Here is a 21,986-nt window from a genome sequence, read left to right as displayed (position 1 = left end):
ATTTAATGTGGAATTTGCTGTAAAAGTTTCATAAAGACCCCACAAAGGAAACCATTAGCTTACATGTATTTAAATTTATCTAGCCAAACCTTGTGGCTAATCCAAAGGGAGAGCAAAACTGCAGTATACCAGAGGCCTTTAACAAATAGCTTATTTTTCTTTCCCTATACAATGCACCATTATGTAGGTTTTTTTCTAAGGAGAACAATGCAAGCAGCAGTGATGGGAAACTGGAAAAACAAAAGAGGCATTTAGAAGGGACCGCTTTACAGTCTGAAAAGCATTGAATAATGTTACACCTGATAACAGATACTTTCTCAGAGACCATCGAACGGTTTAGTGCGGCAGTATTTACTTAAGCGGGATACACGACGCACGTCTAAACACATCAATGACCGCTGAGGCCGCTTTATTAAAGCAGTTTGGCTAACAACCAGTATTTATGAACTCAACACGGAGTCAAGTGCTTGATGGCTAGATGAAATAGAAATCATGGCGGTGGCAAATGTTGAAAGCCTGAGGAATTTAACTTTATATTCCTCAGGGACGGAGCCCTGGTGCGGCGGGTGAAGGTGAAGGGGCTGCAGCCAGACCCTCCTCGCGGCCTCAGGGTTTTGCAGCCAACTCCTTCCTTTTCTTTCCATTTTTTTTTTTTTTTTTTTTTAAACTTTGCACTTTCTCGCCGTTTTTCAACGGTCACTCCCTGCGGCCGGGGCCGTACAAACGCCGGTTTTCCACACAAACCCCGGGCCCCGCCGTGGGTGACACGGTGTCCGCCCCCGGGCAGCCCCGCCGCCGTCTCAGCGCGGCCTTTCCCGCCGCCGCCCTCAGGGCCCGGCGCGGCGCGGCGCGGCGGGGGGCGGGCCGGCCGCACGCATGCTCGCTGCGGGCCCCGACATGGCGGCGCCCAGCGCGGCGCTGAGGCAGAGGCGGGCGGCGGCGGGGGACGGTGCCCCCGCGGCCCCGGAGCGGGCTGTGGTGGGGCCGGCGGGCAGCGGGGCCGAGCCGCCGCTTCTGCCGGGTACCTTCTGGCTGACCCGCATCGTGCTGCTGCGATCCATAGCCCTGCTTTACTGTGAGTCTCTGCCCCGCGCCTCTTTCTTTCCGCTGCCCGGGGAGCGGGTCCCGGAGGAACCCCGGGGCTGTGGGGGGCGGCCGGGCTCGTCGTCAAGCAGGAAACCCGTGAAGTCCTGGCGTTGCCCCGTCCCTCATGGCCTTCCCCGCTGCAAAGCCTCCGGTGGGGCAGGCGGGACCCCTGACACGGGGAAGGGGGGAGCCCCCGGGCGCCTCAGGGGTGGGTGCTCGCCCTCCCGTGGGGTCCCACTGTGGTGGGAGAGGAGGCCCGGGACCATCTTAGGTGCTCGGTGGTGAATCTCTGTTGGCGGGATGGGGGCTGCAGGTGCTTTGCCCCAGCTCCCAGGTACAGACCCCATCCTGGTGTGTCAGGGGTGCAGCAATTGCACTGAAGAGCCCTGCCTGCCTTTTACCAAAATACTGGTTAATTTTGGGTGTTGGGGGTACGTGTTTGCGTACACAAAGCTTGAGGGGACGAGTGAGATGTGAAATGGGAAGAGCCTCTTGTTTTCAACTCTTGCTTTGATGGTGGGACAGGGACCGTGCGGCTGGGATGGTGTTGGATGATGTTGGGGCTCCTGTGTTGGTGGAGCTGGAAGGAGAGTTTGTTCACGCCACAAGGCTGGTACCTGTCAGCAGAGCTGGTTGGAGTTGGTCATCCTTTTTCTTCAAGGTAGATGTTGTGAGCTACCTGTGCCAGAGAGGAACTCTTTGTCCTATGCAGAAGCAGGTCTTTAGCATCTTACGTAGGACTGGAGAGAGATGACGTCCTTGGTGCCAACACTACCAATTGGGACCTACAATTAACATGGCCTGAAAATAGTTAATGGTGAAATGAGCTTCCAACCTTGGCTGTGCTCATTTGGCTCTCGCTTTGGCAAGTAACGCTGTGAGCCATGCTCGGAGCCCACTAGTGTTCCACTTAAAAAATATTCACAGTGAAACCTAAACTGACATGTAACACACTACGTTACAAATTTTAAACTTGCCCCAGATTTGTCCACAAAATCGTTAGGATTTGTAGGCTGCCAGCCTGCTTAGATTATTTTGCATCAAAACCATGCAGAAGTTGTAGTTTTGTATGGTTTTGACACGTGCTCTGTTTCTAGTTTGGTTTCAGCTCTCAGTGAAATGCGGGGTTATGACTCTTTCAGTCAAAATGAAAGTGATTCCGATATTCCCCCGTGTGTAAATCCAGACTGCTGAGTTTCCCGTAGCTCGGTTTGCAGTTTCCTTATGAAAAACTGATTAGCGTTCTCCGCTGTGCGTTCAGTGGAGGCCGCTGCTTTCTGGTCGTGGATTTAGGGTTATAAATGTGCCACATCTGGGACCAAATGCTGGCCCGTAGGGTGGTGGTGTGTTTGATGGGAAGGGGCTGGTGGGGGGAGTGGGAAGGGAGCAGGCGGTGGCTGGAGGGGTGGGAGTTGGGAAGGGGATGATGAGGCAGAGGAGGGGAGTGGGCCAAACATATGGGACCTTCTGGTGAGTGGGAGACCTGATTTGGGACAATGAGAGCAGTAAGAGGTGAGGAGTGAGTCACCGATTCGGGGTCAGGTGAGTTACAGCGTGGAAGTGATTGAAACCTGCAGGCTGCAAGGAGAAAGGGGGAGCGAGGATGCGTACGCCAGAGGATGAAGCTGAGATTGCAGGCTGGTGAGTGAAAGCGGGATGAGAGAAAATAGGGAGAAGAACTGGATTCGGCACTTTTCCAAATTGGAGAGGGGAAGGGGAACACCTGGGAGTGGCAGAAGGAGGGAGGAGACCCCAAAATGCTTCCTCAGTCCAGGGTAAAGAGACCTTTTTGAGAGAGGTAGCCTCAGAGGAAAGGATTTGTGTCCCAGAGCAGGATGGGAGGATGATTCTGTCCTTTGTAATGGAAGAAGTGCAAGAGAGGAGAAGTTTACCTGCTCGTTATGCAACTTCTTATTGGTTGCAATCAGGTAACAGTGATTTCAGCTGTTTGTTTTGGTCGAGTAACAGCCCAACAACCCAAAGCCAGAAACCTGGGCCAGATTTGAGACAGGTCAGATTCTGGCTCCGGCTGTCACTTGCAGCGGTGTTCGGGCTCCAGCTCTGATCCCAACACGGGGGAAACACTGCGCAGCCGACAACCGAAGGGTTTGTGGGGTGGAAGTTAATTGGTGTGTCTGAGATGGAGAGATTGCAAACAGGCAGATTCTTCTGTCAAAGGCTGCAAAACCATGACACGGCTGTTGGGGTGGGATGCTCTCGAGGGAAGGTGGGTTGCCTTTTGATCTCTTCCGAGAGCCTGAGTTTAGAAACAGCAGAAAACAATTTAAAGTCTCTGTGCCAAGCTGCTCTTCCAACCTCTTTTCTGAAGATGGAACCATTTACTCTGACAGATTATTTTTTTTCCCAGACGCGGCGATTCTGCACACGCAGAGTCTCAGACTTGCTGAGGAAACAGTTGATGCCGTTGTGACAGTTTGACATTCCTCAGTCGTGGGTTGTTTTTCCCCCTTCTTTCATTTCACCCTTTTAAACGTAACCCTTTCATTCCTGCTGTGTTAAGCAACAAATCCTTTGGGGAGGACCTTGTGTTAAAGTATCAGGGAAGTGGTCACCCCCTGATGATTGTAGCTGCTGCCTATTAGTGCAGCTGTGTGAGCTGAAAGCTTGTTCTCCCTCCTAGGTGGAAAGGGAGGGGTGGGAGAGTGAAGGACCCTGTGGATGGGATGGAGAGAAACATGATTTGGGGTATGCAGTGATGCTGAGGTGAGGGGCAGAATCACTAAGCATGACCTGGGGGCCTGTCACCTCCTTCCTGCCCCCCACTCTGCTCTCGAGAGGTTGTTTTATTGCCTGATGTGAGCTGGGGAGATGCTTTCCCTTTGGATCTCCTCCTGTGGAAGGAGGAGAGGCAGAGCAAGGCAGGTGCGAAGTGTCCTTCTGTGTGCCCTCCCTTCTCCCCCACTCCCTTTGGTTGTAACAGCTCTCCCTCTTCTTTTTTTTTGAAGGGGGTTTCCAGAAGCAGCCAGGGCCTGGGAAGTCCCTGGCAAAGCAGCTGTTGTCTGAGAGGCAGGTTAGTGATGGGAAGGTGGGAAAGACTCTGACGATTTGTGGAGGTCAGGGACCAAAACCACCTGCTGCTTGCAGGAATGGGAAGGAAGGGAAAATGGATCCAAGCTGAAAGTGCTCAGTGAGGTTTGCTCTTTGCAATGGGGCTGTGCCAGCGGGGTCCTCCCAGCCGAGCGCTACGGTAAATGAAACGCCTGTCTGCGCAATTCTGGTTTTAATACTAGCACTGTGCGCTTGTAAACTCTGCCCGCAGAGACGTTTTCAGATCTGGGACCTCTCTCTCCACCAAGTAAGTGTGGGCAGACCAAGTGGTAAAACCCTTCCAAAGGAGGAGAGTGTGAAGTAACACAGAATCCAGCCCCTAACGCTTAGGAGGAGAACAACTGTGGAGGTCTTACCCCATGCTCTGCTGCCCAGACCCCTCACTGTTTCTGTAGAGGCATCTCTATATGCTACTGGTGTGCCAGGTGAAGAGACTTGTCTCACAGACTTCCACCATTGCAGCCTGTCCTTCAGTGGCTAATTGCAGTCTCTAATACAGTAATTTATGGGACAGGGAGGGTTGGAGAAATGCCGTTTTGAGATTTTGAAGGTTTTCCATCCTGGTCTTGCACTGTGTGTTTCTTCTTTAAGGCAACGATTGACATTTTGTCAATGCAGAAAGTCTTTGAGGTCTTCTTGGAAGTGCTGTTATAGGTAAATAGCTGCTCCCAAATCTCTTGACAACAAATGTGCATTATTTGCTCCTTTTACCCTCCTTCTAAATCATTGTTAAGTGCCCTTTTTGGATGATTGCTATCATTAGATTTGAGATGTAGAAGTTTAAGTAATTAAGGTACTACCCTTCCCAATTTCAGCCAGGCTCTGTAGAGTGCTTTGAAATAAAAGCTATTATTTAAACCCAGTTTATCTTCCTTCTCCTTTTGTATTAAGAGTAGTATTTTCTTTCCCCAGAGCTAGAGCTACAGGAGGTTCATGCTACTTCTTCCTAATTCTGAAATTTAAAGCCTTCTCAGGGGAGTTTGGCTTCCTGTAGGTTCCTGGCTCTCCCCGGTGTCCTTCCTCCCTTCTCTCAGCCATCTCCCCTGCTTTCCCTCTCCTCTTCCCTCAGTTACATTAAAAGGCTCCCAGTAGCTTTCAGCTTGCCTAGTCAGGATTATAGTACATCTTCTGACACTTTTTCTCCCCTGAAAGGTTTTATTTCAGCACAATGCTTGTTAGCAAGTCTGTACGACAGCGGCATGTTAGCACTGTGTCCTCCTAGGAAGCTACGTGCCCCCCATTTAACTCTGCACGAAAGAGCCATGTAAGTGAGACGCAATTGTGTCTGGTCCTGAACAAAGCGCTTTCACCATGGGAAGATAAATTCATAGCAAGCAGTGGTAGTTTAGGGGAAATGATAACAAGAACTGAGAAGGAGAGAATCTATCTCCAGTCTGCTGCTTGCCCAGAGCTGGTCTGGAGCAGAGGGATCTTCTCAGGGCATCCTCCAGCTGCAGGGGGTTTTGGGTCCTATGGGGGAGTTTTTTAGTAGTGCCACAGCCCAGCCTTTTCTGTTTGCTTTCACCTTATTTCAAACAAAGAGGCAATGGGGAGATAAGCTCTTAAAAAGCCCCCAAAGCAACCACCCCAAAGTCTTTAGCTTTGCTGTGAATAGCAATAAAACAAAAAAGTGTTAAGAACAGACTACTTTGTTGTGTGTTTATTTGTGGCTGTAAGGTTGCACGATGAAAAGGGGGTGCTTGGCTTCACTCTGGCTCTTTGCTCAGTACTACGGTGTTGTTGCTTCTGTGTTGCAAAACTTTGCAGGGGAATTTATCAATTGAAAACTTACTTGATTCATTTTTCTGATAATAATGAAAATACCATGAATATTATCCCCCTTCTTCTTTTCGGTAGTACAACCTCAGCTTGCCAGCATCCAGCATAGGGCCTTTTTGAATGCCTTGTTGGGTCAAAGGTGCACTTGATATATGGCTCCAGGCAGATTTTTTTTGTGTGTGCAAAATGTAGTTTGGTTTTCATGCAAAGCTCTGTGCTCTTGGTTCATTTCTTCTTGTGGTTTAGGCTTTAAGTAAAAGTTAAGACTTCTTTTAATGGGGGGAGAGAGAAAGCCATATGACCGGAAAGTTTTGGATTTCACATCTTTAAATCTTTACAGAGCATGAAGAATGGGATTCTCTCATTCTCCTACCATGACAGGCTGAGCCTGGGCTGGGGGAAAGGAACTGAGGTGACAGGGCAATATGGATAGACCAAATCATTTCAGATGGGCGACTCTTGTGTTGCATGCTTGGGTGGTGTTTATTGGTAGCATGTGGGTTCGAACAAGGAACGTGTTCAGTTTTGGGGGGAGAGAAGAGCCTGGGAGGGGAAGGAGAAGGTGGAGGGGGGGAGTTAATGGAAAAGTACAGTAAAGCACCTTCTGAGGTGAGAACAAGTAGTGAAGGTCTATTAGCAGTTGACGACAATTTACATGTATTACTTATGTAAAGATCAGCTCGCAGCAGGTAGAGGAGCGTGCTCCCATGTGAGCTGTCAAAGGCTCCTTCTGCCTCCTGAGTGGGAGGGAGCATGGGAGTTGCTGAGGCTGAGTTTTTTCAATCCGCGAAGGAACGAATAGTCTGAAGAAGACTGGCAAAGTGCTTCAGGTGGAACAGGGGAGACTGGCATGGGCTGAAAACTCCCAAGTGCAGGAAGTGTTGGTAAAAAGACCAGGCAGTGAGCAGCCACAGGGGTGATAGGCAAGGTGTTGGGGTTTTATGGAGACTTGAAGGTGTGCAGAGCTGTGCTGGGAGTGTGCAGGGGATGTCCCTGGATTAGGAGCCCAGCTGTGGCCTCACATCATTCCCACCTGCGATGCTGGAAAGGATCGCTATGGGCAAACATCACCTTCTGCATCCTGGCTGGCAAAGTATATTCTGAACTCTGAAAAAGCACCCTTCTCAGTTATGCTCTCATTTTGTAAGCTGATAGCAGAAAGTGGGAGTCGCTCTGAGGGGTTTGGCCTGCTAAAGGGGCTGGAAGGAGTGGGTGACTTGGGGCCCTGCCTCAGGTTGCTCCATCCTGGGGGAAGCTGCCGTGAACTCCTCGGTGCAATACGTGCATGAGCTGGAGGTAGCTCGGGAGCTGGTGGAGACAAGCTGCCTAGTACGTGGAAATGCAAGTGTTTGCTGTTCTGGATGGAAAAATAAATCCTGAACTGGCAGGAGATGCTGATCAGTGCGTTGCCCAAAGTTTGCAAATGCAGGAGCTGGGTTTGCTGAGGAGGAAGGCAGCTTCTCCCAAGCAGGATGTGGAGTCTTGCAGCTCTGTTGGTGACTGAGACGCTGCCCGCCTGCCTGGCTAACAGCGGTGCTCGCCGGCTCAGCATCTCTTTTGCCATTTCAACATCCCTTTGGGTAAGATCCTTCTCTCTTTGCTGCCAGAGATCGGAACATCCCTGGGCTGGCACGAGCCTTGCAGACACCCAAGAGCACGGCTTTACAGAGCATTTGGAGAGGCTGAGGTGAATGCAGTGCCGTTGCTCGAGCAGACTCCATCCATGCCTTGGACCCCGTGGCGTGGTTGAACCCAGCACGCTGCGTAGGTGGGTCCCCTCAGCATTGGCTGACTTACTCCCTGGTGAATTCTGGTTCGTGTTATAGGCCTGCTCTGCCACCCTCTTGCCAGGAAGAAGGTACAAGACAAACAAGAGAAGCGATTAACCTTGTCCCATGCCCTGGCAGTGCAGTGAGCGTGCCAGCCAGTGCCCAAGGTGGAAGCAAACTTGTTTGACCATGTTTACCTGGAGGGAGTGGGAAGATGGAGAGTGGAAAATCCCCAAATACAAGGCCAAAGGGAAGGTTTCAGAATAGGGGTTAAGGAAGAGGAAGAAAAGCACAGACTTTGGGGGCTAAAAGGGACTTTTTTCCCCCCCCCCATCCCAGACTAAGCCAAGATCAAAGAGAAGGGAGCGGGGTCTGTGTTACAGTCAATTTAAGGATACAGTTTCTTGAGAGGGGTTCAGGGAAAGGAAGCAATGCCAAGCTGATAAATAACTTCCCTTTTTTTCCCCTGGATCTGTTCATCTCCTGTGTTGCTGAAATCCTTTGTGGAATCTGTCTTTAGTTTCGACTATTGCGTGTGTCGGGTAGCGTGGGAACCACTGCCTACAGGGCGAAGCCTCTCGAAGACATAGCTGGTGCCTTGGAGGAGCAGGTCTAGGTGATTTGGTGGGGGTGTTTGAGAAGTGGGTGCTGCCTAAGGGATGTGCCTTTCAAAGGTGCTCCAAAAGATGCCAGAGATGAGTGGAGAAGGGAGCACGGCGTGGTGCGAGACAGCGGCTCAGCTTGGGGAGTGTCCAGGAGAGGGAGCTGGATCCGGGACGGAGCAGCAGGTCTAGGAAATGCTGCACACGTGTGAGCAATAAACGGCGCTGGCGATGGCTTGGGAGGGTGATGGATCGAAACCTAAGTGGAATGGTCAGGATTGTTTCAGGTTAGATGAGTTCTCCGTAAAGTAGGGCCGTTTGCAGGTGGGATTTAGCTGTGAAATGGTAACGTGCGAAATATCAGCAGTGTGGTGTCTTGGGAGAAATCGGTGTTCTGGGAGAAAACCACTTTGGAGCCCATCTTTAGTTGTGCAGTTCATGCCAACCTATAATGCAGTCTGCTGCTTTCAGACTTAAAAAGGCTGTACAGTATTTTGTACATACAATGTGTACTTTTCTGCAATAGCTATAGTTTGTTTTTCCTAATTTACCCTTTCCTTGTTTATCTTGCATACTGTGCAGGGGTCTAATTTAGATTTTTTTAGAAAAAAAACCTGCTTAGCAGTTATGGGTTGGGGCAGCAATTTCTGTAGCATTTAGAGGTGAATTTGATTAGCACTTTTGGAAAACTGCAGCAAACAGCAGTGCTAATCAAGGGAAATGAAGCCATGGAGCTTTAAGGCAGAGTTGGTCTTTATTTTTTTAAATGCCAAAAATGAAGATATTAAGCTCTCTGAGGCTCAGAAGTATTATACTTGTGCTGGTTTCACGTGTCAGGCTTTCTGATGCCGAACTGAATGTTGGTAGAAAAATATGAATGCTTTAAAATATAAAACACTTAATTTGCAGTCCGAAACTGATTCTTCAGTGTTGCGATCAGTTTTTCTCTTATCCTTCCCTGTCCATAATTGAATAAAATATTCTGTGTGTCTTTTATTTGTTAGTAAAATCCTTTGCTGTGTATAAAAGACAGACAGAAGGAGACACAACCAATTAAACCCCCAACTTTATTGTGTTAGAGCTGTGATTCAGGATCTGTTGAAATCAATGGAAACCCTCCCAGTGACCTCAGATACGCGTTGGATTGTGAGTTTTAGCGGTTTTTCAAATGAGAACAAAATGCATGGCGTGTGTTTAAAAAAAAAAAAAAAAAAGTGGAGTAAGCGTTAAGTGGATTAACCAAGATCCACTGGAGACCTTTGTGCGTGTCTGGGGGGAATGGGACATTTATTTTTATTCCCTGGGGCTGCAGACTTTTGGTTGCTAATCAGACTTCAAAGAAACGGGAATCCAGGCCTGAACTCGGGATATAGTTTCACATAGACTTTCCCCCAGTGTTCCCAGTGAGAGACACCAACCAGATGAACACCAGAATTTGTGTTTGCAGAATGACAGTATTCAGATAAGGAAGGAAACAGATTTGATCATTAACTAAGGGGGACTGGGGGGAAACAAATCGGCCTTTTGCGAGTCCTCTGCTATTGCTGTGTGTGACGTGGCTGGTGTTTGGAAAATGTTTGAAAGATGGGTAAGTTAGCTGCTGGGAGCAAAATGTATGGAGCCTAATCAGGAAATGTTGGCCTTCATTTTTTTTTCTGAGAAATGGAGATTACTGCAGTTACGAACTGCAAATTGGTAACTGGAGGAGATTCCTAAAATATGAGATAATCCCTAGAAGCTGACCAACTTTCTCTGTAGAACATCAAATTCTAGGTCTACAATCTGTAATTAAATTGCTTATGTGCTGTTAAAAAAAGCATCTGGCTGTTCTAAGATTGTTCAGTGCAAGAGCATAGACACTATAAATGAGAGAGCTATAGTGACATGTAAAAAGTAGCAATTTAGAGGACAGGAAAATATTAAGATTTTGTATTTCTAACCTACCAGGATGTGAGAGGATCCAGAAGGTCAGCCCATAGTATGACTACTGTATTCTGCAATTGCAGTGTATAACCATTAACCATTATGCTGCCAAAAGAATTAAGGTGTCCTTTGGACCCTTCTTGAACGGTATGAGTTTAAGCTGTCTCATTAACAGTATTTTGAAATATTAAGTGTTTTCAATATAAGGAAATAATCCAGTATTTGATAGATGCACAGAAGGTGTTATGTAAAAATGGAGATAAGCTTTGGCTTTGTAGGACAACATAACCTCACAGGCAACAATCTGCTTTCAGTCTGCCATGGGTTATTTGAACTGGGAGCGCAGACATTGTAAATCACCATCCACAACAAAGCCCATGCTGGAGCTGTTGTCTATTTACACTGCAAAATGTTTTGTGAAGCTGAAATAGGAGGGGTCAGAAAGTACAGCTGTGTCTTTGCTGCCGCCGAGCCGAAGGGAGTTGCGTGTGCTCTTGTGGCTGCTTCCACTGTGCTCCCCGGTATCTGTGCGTGAGCCGAGGGTTTCTCGGTGTCTCCTTTCCGAATGCTTTTTGTAGAAAGGAAATTCTGTCTGAGAGTCTTGAAATGAATGCATTACTCTCACTCGTACTCTGCAGTGCAATTAAGCTGTTTACCTCATCTGCATGGGGAGATGAATAGTGTATGTGACTAACGTAGGGTCACGCAGAGTCTAACAGAGCTGGGCTGAGCCTCCTGTTTCTGTGCTGGGTCAGGTCGCTCACTTACAGGGAGCTTTTCCCAGAAGCGCATTGTTGAGTTTGCCTGAAGCAAGTGGCATGTCCCTTGCAGCTGTTGAGGAGAAAATTATCTCAAAACAGACTCTGTGCCATTTCCTGGTGTGAAGGCACAGACAGTATTTATAGAATTCCTCTGCCTTCTGCATCGTGGTTAATAGAAATGACTGTGTTGTATTTTAATGGAGATGAGGACATGTGAATCAATTCCTTCCCGAGGCATGAATATACTTCTGTAACTCTGGACTCAGCCTGGATGACTTCTAATACTGTTTTTCCCCCTCCTTGTTTTCCTCTAGTTGTGGCCTTCCTGGTGGCATATCATCAAAATAAGCAGCTGATAGGAGAGAAGGGGCTGCTCCCTTGTAAACTGTACCTGCAGAATGTCAAAAAGTATTTCAAAGGGAAGATCAACCTGGATGCTCTGAGCTACGCACCGACAATCATCTGGTTTCTGGATTGGTCAGACATGGACAGCACCTTGGACTACCTCTCCCTGTTTGGCCTGGCCACTTCAGCCTTTGTGTTGGTAACTGGATGTGCAAACATGGTCCTCATGGCTGTCCTGTGGGTTCTCTACCTCTCGTTGGTCAATGTTGGACAGATCTGGTAGGTTAACAGTCTCTCTGCTTTGTTTTTCCTTGTAATCTCTTGCTGTTCATTGTACATGTTGACTTTGTGTTACCATTTGAGGTTGGTAGTCTGGTAAGGAGCGGTGTAGGTATGTGAGATAAGGAAAGCATTTGACAGAAATGGGTTATGGGCATGCCCCTGCTCTCGCTCTTACGTGGGATATCTGCACTGATTTCTCTTATCCTCTGAGAGAGGCAAATTGGCTGCATAATGTGCCATGCTACACGTTGTCCCTGCTGTGGAGTACTTTTCCTCATGGCTGTTGCAAGGGAATTCCCCCAATAATTACCTTGGAGATGGTTTCTCAGTTTTCAGTTCAATCCAGAAGAGAGCTGGGACACTCATGATGAGTACATGAAGCCTCTGGGGAAAAAGTAAAGGAGAAACAGTGACTGTCTGCGTATCGCCTTGCTGCAGGGAAAGGCTGTGGTGCAAAAGGAAAGGCTTTAGGTGGTCCTCACACTTGTTAAGGCCCCAAATACATTGGTTAAAAGGTGGTGGGCCCTTAGAACCTCAAATTTCATTAGTTCACCTCTTCAGGTACCTCTCTGCCTGTAACAGAGGTGATGTGGCAACTTCAGGGAAGTGAAAGGCCATGAAGAGGTGCCCAAGCTGTGGGCATGATACAGCTGCATCACTGGGATGTTCTTCTCAAATCTTCTGGCTCAATAACACACGATGGGACACCTTCCCTGTAGATGGGCTCAGTGAATTTAAATTTAAGGATCTGCATGTGCTTGGGCAGGCCTGCATCTTGTCCTGTCCCATTCATTCCTATCCTACTCCAGATGGTATGTAAGTGGGTGAAGGATAACAGCTTCAGTTTTCTGAAAAGCTCTGTTCTCTGAGCTCTTAACTCAGCATGAACTTAAGACTGTGAAAGCAAGCCACAAAATTTGAAAAATAACTTGGTGGATAGTTTTCCGTTGCCCATTTCCAAGTTATTCCAAAATCGCTCGTCTATTTTTCTAGATGTTTTATGTTACAGGGCAAGAATTCAAGCATCGTCCTGCTTTCATTTCCAGAGATACAGGAGCCTGTGTCACTGTAGCAGCAAAATCTGGATGTGTTCCTTGACTTCCTTCTCTTTGCGTTTCTGGTTGTGGGGGTGGAAAAAGCCCTAACAACCTCTCCCTTCAGCTGCAAAGGTTTTCTAGCTGAAAGCTGGATCCGCAGTGACTCCCGAGGCTGAAGGTTTGATCTGGCTTGCCCCTGAAGCAGTGGGGTAACTAGATACCAGCATGACAGGCTTTCTTCGTTAGTGTCCATGAGGCATTCTGGAGTGCTCAGTGTACTGGTGCTGTGGCTATAGTGGTGCTATGATGTCGTTACAGTTTTGATTTTAAAAAAAGCTAGCTGGAACGTGTTCTCCGTGTCTCGTTGGGCAGTTGTATTCTGTGCTGGTCCTCTGCTCCAGTTGCTTTTCCTGGTACAGGCAGGCTTGTGGTGTCTTCTCTGCTGGTGCTGGAGGGGTGACAGTCCTGCAGAACTCTTGAATTTTTGCCAAAATAAATCCAGTTGTGCCTGTTGAATGCATGGCTGTTTTGTCATCTTTTAAGTCTTTAAGGAAGAGGCAAAGGGCCAGGGATAGAGAAGGCAGCCTTCTTCCACTGCTGCACCAAACCACCACCAGCGTCCAGCAGACCTTGTCCAAATGCCTCTTCCTGAGGGGGTTGGAAGCTCACGGCCAAGCGTCAGGTCTCTGCAGCTCTGAAGACAATGAGCTGGCCAGCAGGAATGCAAGCGGAGCCCAGAGTTTGCCTCTTGTGGATGCTGTGGTTGAAAGGAATTGACTCTTGATATTTGAGATAAGGCTGTATTCTTTCCTCCTTTGCTACTTCAGATTTGGAGTTTCAAAGTTACCCTGGCCCAGGCAGGTGACTCCTGGTTATGCAGCAATAATACACCAAGGGAATGGGTCAGGTTCTTCTGGGGAGGGAGTGAGAGAGAAAAGAGGGGGGGATAGAAGGCATTGCCTCAACTTCATCTCTTCTTAATTATGTCTTCGAATATATATTAAACAGGAAATTAGGTTCTTGTAAAAGGGTGAGGGAAAAGAATCAAAGCAACCTAGTAGTACAGTTCATTCAGCTGTGGTTACATTTTTCATTAGATCCTCTGAAATGGGTCACTGGGTGGTCAAAACCATATTATTATTGTGCATGCAGTGTGACGTTCAATTCCCTGGAGAAAGGGATGCTGGGTGGCTTGGTACTTACAGTGCAAGTGAATGTGGGGAAAGAGCAAAGAAGGGATTAACTAATTTCTCACCATCCTTCAGGGAATTTCGGTGGCACGAGGGATGAGCTTGAGAGTACCTGAGATCTCATGAATTCTGCTGCTGATCAGGGGTGGGTGGGTGGCAGCATTGGCCTTGGAACTAAGGCTGGCTTTAAAACTGCCCTTTCACACTGGTTTGTAGGTGGGGTTAGGTGGTCCTGTTAACTTTGTCTTACTTTCAGATTTGGGCAGATTGAGAGGTTCAGATGAGTTCTTATTGTTCTCCAAAGCTTTGACTCACATTGACTTCTTATAAAGGGGGAAAGGACAACGTCGTCAGGCATTCCTGTTCAGAGTTACGAGATAGCTCAGCAAAGAGGAGTCTGAAATGAGGAAGAAATTCCTCCTGTGGCCACATTGTTTTGTAATTATTGTATGGTCTTTCTTAATGTTCTTCTTCAGCTGGCAGGCGTGGACTCTTGCGAGCCAGCACTGCTGGGCTGGGCACGGACCCGTGGGCTGACCCGATCCAGCAAAATCCTTTGCAGTAATTGCCTGGGAAGCTGGTTCAAGGAAGATACGGGGTGATAAGGAGGAATAGAGTTCTCTTCTTTAGGCCAGTGAGGAACAATTTATTCCTTTTATCGCCTTTTCTTTTTCTATTTTAATTTTAAATGTTTCTATTTGTTTTGGGCTGGAGTCTCCAGATACCGGGCGCTGCTGAAGGAGCAAGTCTTTCAACTGCTGTCCAGCTGGCTTGGGCTCAGAGTCAGAGGAAGCTTTAGAAGAGCAAACCGTCTCCTTTGAAGGGCAGGACATGTTGCCTGCCTGCCCCGGTACTGCTGACCTCCACCTGTGAGCCAGGGAATATGCTGTGTGCCTGGGGACAGCTGAGCCTGCTGTGACAGCACGGCAAGGGACCGGCTTAAAGGTCTTTGAGGGTGTTATAACCCTCAAGAAAGCTGCTCCTGGAACAGGCTGATGTGAGCTGTTTGTGATGGATTTTGTGGGATAAGGATTACTTTGGCAATCTAAAATCCTGAGAACTGGGGCCAGGATGTTGTCCTGGCCCTGAATTCTTGACTTCGCCAGTTTAGTGTTGGCTCTGCCAAAGCGTAAGTGAACTGTTTGAAATAATCTGCACTTCAGTGGGTCTCAAAACTAGGCTAGCTTTCAGAGAACAGCATGTTAATTTTGGTACCTGTGAAATGCAGGACCAAGGTTGCCTTTGCCAAATTTGAAAGTGGAATGCACAGGGAAGCTTTTGTAACTCTGGGAACTCTGTTCCCAAAACGGCGGTGGTATTTGGGGTCTGCTCAGACTAAATGTGGACGTGTTCTCCTTGTCATGGGGCATGGGTATAATGGTGCTGCACTTGCATCACAGGCTCAGGGTGTCTGTCTTAAAATACTGGATTTGTTTTCCCCTCTGCCATTTTGAGCTTTTGAAGTAGGAGGGGACTGTCAAGAATGCAAAAATCTGCCAGCGCAGAAGAATATATAATGTGTGACCCATAGGCTGGGTGAAGTGCTTAATAGTTATGTTAATTTTAGCCTTGATTTTTCTTGAAATTTCTGCAGACTATGCCTATTTTCAGTTTAATAATAATAGTAAAAAGTGGTCCCAGTTTGTAATAAAAGCTAATTAATAAAGCTAAAGATGCTTAAAAAGATTTTGTGGGAATTCCCCATACTTCAGCATCCATTTTGCAGACTGCAAGTCCTGCTTGTCTACGTTCAGTCGCTCGTGCAGCTCCTCAGGTCCAGTACGAATGGCTTTGCCTTTCTCCCCACTTCCTCCCTCCTGAATATTAATATAATGGATTGTCATACATTTAAGCAAGAATGGGAAAAGCTGCCCCTTTGTTTAAAAGTAAAAATACTTGTTGCAGGTGACCTCATGAAACCTCTGTTTGTGGTTTTATTCCCTATGGTTTCTGCTGGGGCATATGTCTGCAGAGATGGACCATTGGCAGTAGAAGTCCTTTGTTAGGACAAGCTCTCCGGGAGAGGTGCTCCAGCAGAAGTTAAATCACTTTTGTACCAGAATAACTAATGCACTTCTAAAGTGAATTTGTAATTCTGGAATAAAATCACTTTTATCCCACAGTAAGGTGTCTCCAGAGAGCTATTACATTTTCTTATATAAACAAACTTTTAAACTACTCTGCCACTGATCTCCTGTTTCTTCTTCTGTTGTTTCCTCACTGAACCAACCCCCCCTCCCTCAGCATTTTCAAATGTCATCTGAAAACCCTTCCTTTCCCTTGGTTATTGTGTTGTTTCATTTTACAAAGCCTATTGCCCACTGTTAGAGAGCATTCAGTGGTACAGTTTGTAAGACACTTGATACAAAAGCTAGAATTGTGGTTTTTTAAATCCTATTGCCTTTTTTTCTTTCATGACTAAGATTCTGGTAGAGTTACAAGAGCTCAAGGGAATAGGTTAAACACGCCAATAAATAAAACATTACAGCATGAGGTGGCTACAGCGTTCTTTTCAGTGTGTTCTTCCCTTGTGGAAAATGTTGGTGGAGCTACTGCTAACAGGTATTTAGGGTAACATAAGACTAAGCAGCACACTTTTTTTTTTTCTGCAAAGAATATGAAGCGGAACAGTGCTTCACCCCTGTACAACCCCAGCGATTGCGGGCGAGTGCCGTTTGAGCTGTGCTCACGTGCCCATCGAAGCCCACATGCCCAGGTGGTTTCCAAAAAGTTGCAGATGCTGCAACACTTTTCTAGAGCACGGGGAGGAGGACTTGCCTCTGGCTTTCCAACCTCGGATGCCTGGTGTTTTTTTGTATTTAGCTGATTGAACATGATATTAATAGCTTTTAACTTTAATATTAAGGACTTAGTGGAGGGACAGGTATACTGCAGGTCATGAAAGCACGTCTCTGAGGCATGTAATTTAATTGCAATTAAATTACCATCCTCAGAAGTTCATTTACAACGGAGAAAGAAGAAAGACTTGTATGTCATGGAGGTTTTGTGGTTTATATGTCTCATTAAAAACCACTTGACCTATGCAGGACTTTAATCACAGTCTTCTGTGTGCTAGCGGATGAACTGGTGACTGGCTCAGGCTGAGCTCCATTAAATGCTGGGGGGCTGATGAGATGCTCAGGGCTGTGTTTGCACTCTCCAGGAGGGCATTAGGAGCCATTAAATGGACCTCTTCCCCACTTTCTTTCCTCTTACATTCTACAGCTTTGGTTTTTCAGTCTAAAGCACTTGGGGTTTTGTCTAGTGTCATCCTATCCAGTAAAGGTTCGAAATGGATCTCTTCTGAGTTTCTTATTCCAGCTTGTAAAACAGCCGGCGTGTGAATTGTGGGCTGGATTTGGCAAAACATCATTCCCATTTTGAAGTGTACTGGTTTGTGACCCTCTTACGCTGAGGACACAGCACTTACGGAGATACTCATTTTATGACTAGAAGAGTCCTGGTCTGACATGCAGGATACAGATGGAAGAATCACCCTTTGCTCTTCCAGCAGACCAAAGCCAGATCAAGGGTGAATGAATGTATCCACACGGGTGCCTTTGAGCTAATGCACACTTTATTCAGTAGCGTGGGTAATTCTGTAAGACTTTTTTGACTGCCCCTGAGCAAGCAAACACTGAAAGATCAGGAGCTGTGCAAGCAGGGAGTAGGAACTTGGCGTCTCCTGGGTTTCATCAGTACTCTTGGTTCTCTTGGGAAGTTCTCCGAGACCTCACTGTACAGGCAGGAATGGATGTGTCGGGCTGTACTTAACTGTGTGACCTTGGCAAGGTCTTTCCATCAGTCTATATCCTGCTTTATCTGCCTGTCTGGAAATAATACAAGCTCGTACCAAGGGACTCTAAGACTTATTTGGTATCAGCTTTACAGATACCAAAGTTTGAAGTCCAAGCAAAAATTAATGTTGCGCCTGAATCCAGTGTACAATTTTGTGTATTAAAAAAAGTATCTAGGATTTTAGATGAATCACATTAACAAAGATCACCTTGATGAATATGCTAAACTGGAGTAATTTGAAGTTTGCTAGGGGCTTTGCATATAACCCGCTTGCAAAGAACCCTTTTTGCAACCTGGCTTTATTTTTCTAGCTTTCCAAAATAACCCAATAACAACAACAAGAAGAAAACTTAGAATATCTTATTCCTTTATCTGGCCCTGGCCTTGGCAATAAACCTCAGGAATTTCTTTGTTACTGTGGATCGCAGCCTTGCATCCCTTTTACTCCGACCTCCCCTCCCTCTTTCCCCAGAAAGAAAAGATTATCTCTAGAAACGTAAACCAAAAGCTGAAGGATCTCAGGGGGTCATCCTTCCTGTCGAGGAAGCTGCTTTTTGGCACTTCCTACTCGCACAGAAGAGAGGGAGCGTATCGGTTTCAAAGAATGCTGTGAGCAGTTGATATGACATATTAATGAAAACAAAGATTAATACCATGTGACACTGTTGCCTTGCAGTACAACTGGGGACTAATGAGGCTAATGAGAACCATATTTTTCTTTGAGAGATTAAAATTTAATCATGGCTGATGTCAGAAATGAATCATTTAGCATTTCCCCCACACCCCCCCAGCATATGTAAGGTTTCCCCTCCCTGCCCTAGGCTGGCTTTTGGTTTAGCGAGAGCCCCCGAGCAGGGTCAGCCCCTTGCCATCGGCTCGCCTGGCATTAGCCATGGCTGGGAAGGAGGAGGGCGATGCCGTGGCGAGCTCGCCTGCCTTAGTCCCCGAACCCTGTAAATGTGTGCTCTGCAGTGTGAGGTTACTTGTCTGGGTTGAGGCAGTTGAGTTAAATGCAGGTGGAAATGGGTTGTATGCCATTAATTTAGGCTGGGTTTTTTAAAAGGGCAAGTAGGAGCAAAGAGTGCAGTTGCCACAGGATGTCCAAGGTTTGAGCGTGTTCCTGCCGACATCTACTCCAAAAAACGTGTGTTAGGCTGTGTGAGTGGAGTGGACTGAAAAGGCAGGTGGGGATGAAGCTGATGAAGAAGCCAGGTCCCGCTATGACATGAATTTGAGAAGATCTGCATGAGCTGTCAGTAGGAGAGGAGCTGCCAAAAGCCCTTAAGGGCTGTCAAAGGATGCTTTGGTGGGATCTCCGGCTGCACCAGGTCTGGTCACTGCCTGCTTCCGTGAATATATTCCTGGAGAATGGTCTAACTTGCCATTGAAACATGACGTGAAAAACAAGAGAAGCAGCTTTGGTAAAATGGTGTGCAGGGGTTTTTTGAGCAGCTGCAGTGTGGAGATTGCAGCATTCTTGCTGAGGCTATTGGTTTTGTAGCAAGTAGGGCCTCTAAGATTAATGTCATTTGAATAATGTGAATGCTTGTAGGAACTTAAATAGATTTAAAAAGAGGGAGACTACAGGGAAATTTAAATATTTTACATTGATTGGTTGCATGCATTGTTTTGACTTATTGTAATTACTGGCTTTGTTTCACTTAATAATAGCAACTTTGGAGGATTTTTTTTTTATTTAAATCTGCTGTAAGATAGCCAGAGATCTGTAAAAATTAATTCACCGTACGTAGAAGAGATCATGTCTTTGTTTACAGTAGAAAACATTCTTGTGCCGAGGGTGCCCTTAAGGTGTGTGCAGGGGCTGTAGCATTCTGTCTGTACCGCAGCGGGTGCTGACTGGTGCTGCTCCCGTAAGCATCCCGCTGCCAGCCAGCTCCTCCTGCCCCAACGCCTGCTCCGTCTGTTAAATGTGCGCTGTGGAATTGCCCTCTGAGTCCTGGTTCATAACCTTTCATCTTGTTAATCCCAGTAATCGCTTCTGTCTAAATGTCAGGACAGTTACCTGTATGTAGTTTTAGGAAAGCGTAGAAAAGTGGTGGCATGTGTCTGCTACTTCACTTTCCAAAAAGCCTGACAAAATGGCTCAATGTCGTAGAGCGCAATGCTTTGATAGCACAGCAAAAGGCACGTAGCAATGTTCTTTCACCTCCTTCCTGCTTGCTACCCCTAACTTGATTTCATGAGAAGACCATGCTAAAAACACCAGCAGCAATGGGAATGGGATATTGGGCAGAGCCGTGGCACAGGGAGCTGCGTCTGCTCTATGGACAGTTAATAACCCCCCACTGTTTCCTTTGCACAAACTGTCTCTAGATTCCAATCGCTTCTGCAAATCGTGGCCGATGAGAAAATGAGAGCAAAGAAATTATCAGAAGATTATGTGGTTAGTGGCGTGGCTGTGCAGTGTCTGATGTACCACAGGCCTTTGCCAGAGACAGAGACAAATATTTTTTAATTGCTTATTATCTGGCACATCTAATTGCCAGCTGTATCCAGTGTGTAGACGTGGGGTATTGATTCCACAGCTGAAAGATTTAGGAAGAGAATGAATAATGTCTTTTTCATGATTTTTTTTTTTTTTTTTTTTTTTAAACTGTAACTTGCCAAATAGCTTCATGCACCCGGTCTGGTCCAGCACACGTTCATGTTGTTTAACTCAACTAACTTCTCAAACAGCTGTGGTTGGAAAGAATGTTAATGCAGTGATTGGTACAGCTGAAAAGCAATCAGGGGTTAGGGAAGGGTCCAAGCCATCCGTGGTGGGATCTGTGTTTACTAACTTCCCTAAGGGTCTTAATCCAGAAATTTATTCTTGAGAACAGCGTTAGCTACCAGCGGTGCCGGCTCATCACTGGGCTGGGGTTACTGCACCACCGGAGTTATTGTTAGTGAAGACATGTTCCAGGTCTGGCTGGGTAAACAGCAGCTCTGTCCTGGAGAAGGGGAGGCAAGCGACTGCAAAAACAAGCAAGCTCTCCTGGGGAAAGAGTCTGGGGTAGAAAGTAGGTGGAAACTTGCATTAGAATAACTCATGTCTTTAGGAACTTGGCGTAGAAGAAATGGCCATGCTTGCCCTGAAACCCAGAGCCATGCCGCAGACTTCTCCATGTGGTGGGGAATCACACCAAGTCTGTGGGATGATTGGTGGTGGAGGGCCAGCCTTCGGAGAGAGATGAATTAATGCAATTAAATGATTTATTTTTTTAAAAAAAATCAAAGAATGGAATTACTGAAATGCAGTTTTCCTGGGATTTTACTTGCCAGCATGCTGGCAGCAGAAATACAAGGCTTTCTGCTGCTGGTCCTGACAAAGCAGGATTGCAGCGCTCGATCTGCGCTGCCTCTCCGCTCACCAAAACACCGCCGTGGGACTGGCCTCTTGTTCTAGGCCTTGAATGTGTTCAAGCCAATGCTGACTCCTTTATTTTCCATCCGTGTCTGTTCCCACTTGCTGGGCACACACTTTTCAAGCCTGTTTCTGCCTAGGGAAATGCAGTGGTTTTGGCAGGTCGGGCAGCCTGGTGCAGCTTGTGCCAGGCTCTGGTGGGGTGGAGGAGCTGCAGTTGCCCTCCTGCTGCCGGCTCCCATTCCCACCTTTCCTGCTTTGGACTTTAGGAGCAGCTCAGAGAGGAGTTCCCAAGGCTGCCATTTCAGCATCTGGTTTTGGCACTGGAAGGATTTAACCAAAGCAAACTTCACTTGAGTTTGGCAAATTCTGCAGTCGTGTAAACCAGGGCTTGTAATAATTTTTAGCTTTGGAAATGAGCACGGACAGGACAGTTAGCGAGTGCCGTGGCTTAGTTGGGTAATTCACATTTGGTATCCTTAACCAAGCCTGGTTCCCTGCCTTACAAGGGAAAATAAAGCCGTGCTGGGATGGCTCTCCAGCTCGGCCGCAGGCAGAGCCGTGCGGCAGTGCCCGACCGCGTCGCGGCTGCGTGGGCAGGGGCCGGGGTGTGAGCACCCGGCGTGGCTCCAGGAGGGCGGCTGGCCCGTCCCTCATCCGCTGGCTCCAGCCCTGCTCAGGCACCTTTCCCAGCGCCATGTGCAAACAGAGGAGTAAACCTCATCCTTGAGCGCTCTCTTTTTTTTTTTTTTTTTAAATGTTATCCCCGTTCCTTCCATTTAAATGTGGATGTTGTAATTACAGAGCGCAGAATCCCAGTTTTTAGAGATCTGTGACCACAATAAAGTGAATCCAGAAACCAGACGAGTGGTTTCATTTACTACCATTCTAGCTTATTTCCTCCCCCCACGACCGCTGTGCAATACTAAAGGCTTGGCAGCAACTGAAACCAGCTGTCAAAAATGTTCCTTACCCCCA

General features: G+C 47.2%; 1 protein-coding gene across 3 annotated transcripts in view; it reads left to right on the top strand.

Annotated features, from left to right (window-relative positions):
* The first annotated feature begins 876 nt into the window (after positions 1–876).
* The window catches only part of LMF1 (lipase maturation factor 1), a 203,101-nt gene continuing 181,991 nt past the window's right edge, over positions 877–21,986 (top strand). Inside the window, exons 1-2 of one of the 3 annotated variants that reach the window (XM_074886014.1) lie at positions 877–1,075; positions 11,304–11,613. In XM_074886014.1, coding sequence (XP_074742115.1) covers positions 877–1,075; positions 11,304–11,613 — 509 coding nt within the window. Of the gene's footprint in view, positions 1,076–11,303; positions 11,625–21,986 lie in introns of those variants that run through there. The other 2 variants (XM_074886015.1, XM_074886016.1) reach the window with 2 other exon arrangements.

Source organism: Strix uralensis, chromosome 16, assembly GCF_047716275.1.
Source record: "Strix uralensis isolate ZFMK-TIS-50842 chromosome 16, bStrUra1, whole genome shotgun sequence".
Classification (NCBI taxonomy): Eukaryota; Metazoa; Chordata; class Aves; order Strigiformes; family Strigidae; genus Strix; species Strix uralensis.
This window is presented reverse-complemented; position numbering and strand designations above follow the sequence as displayed.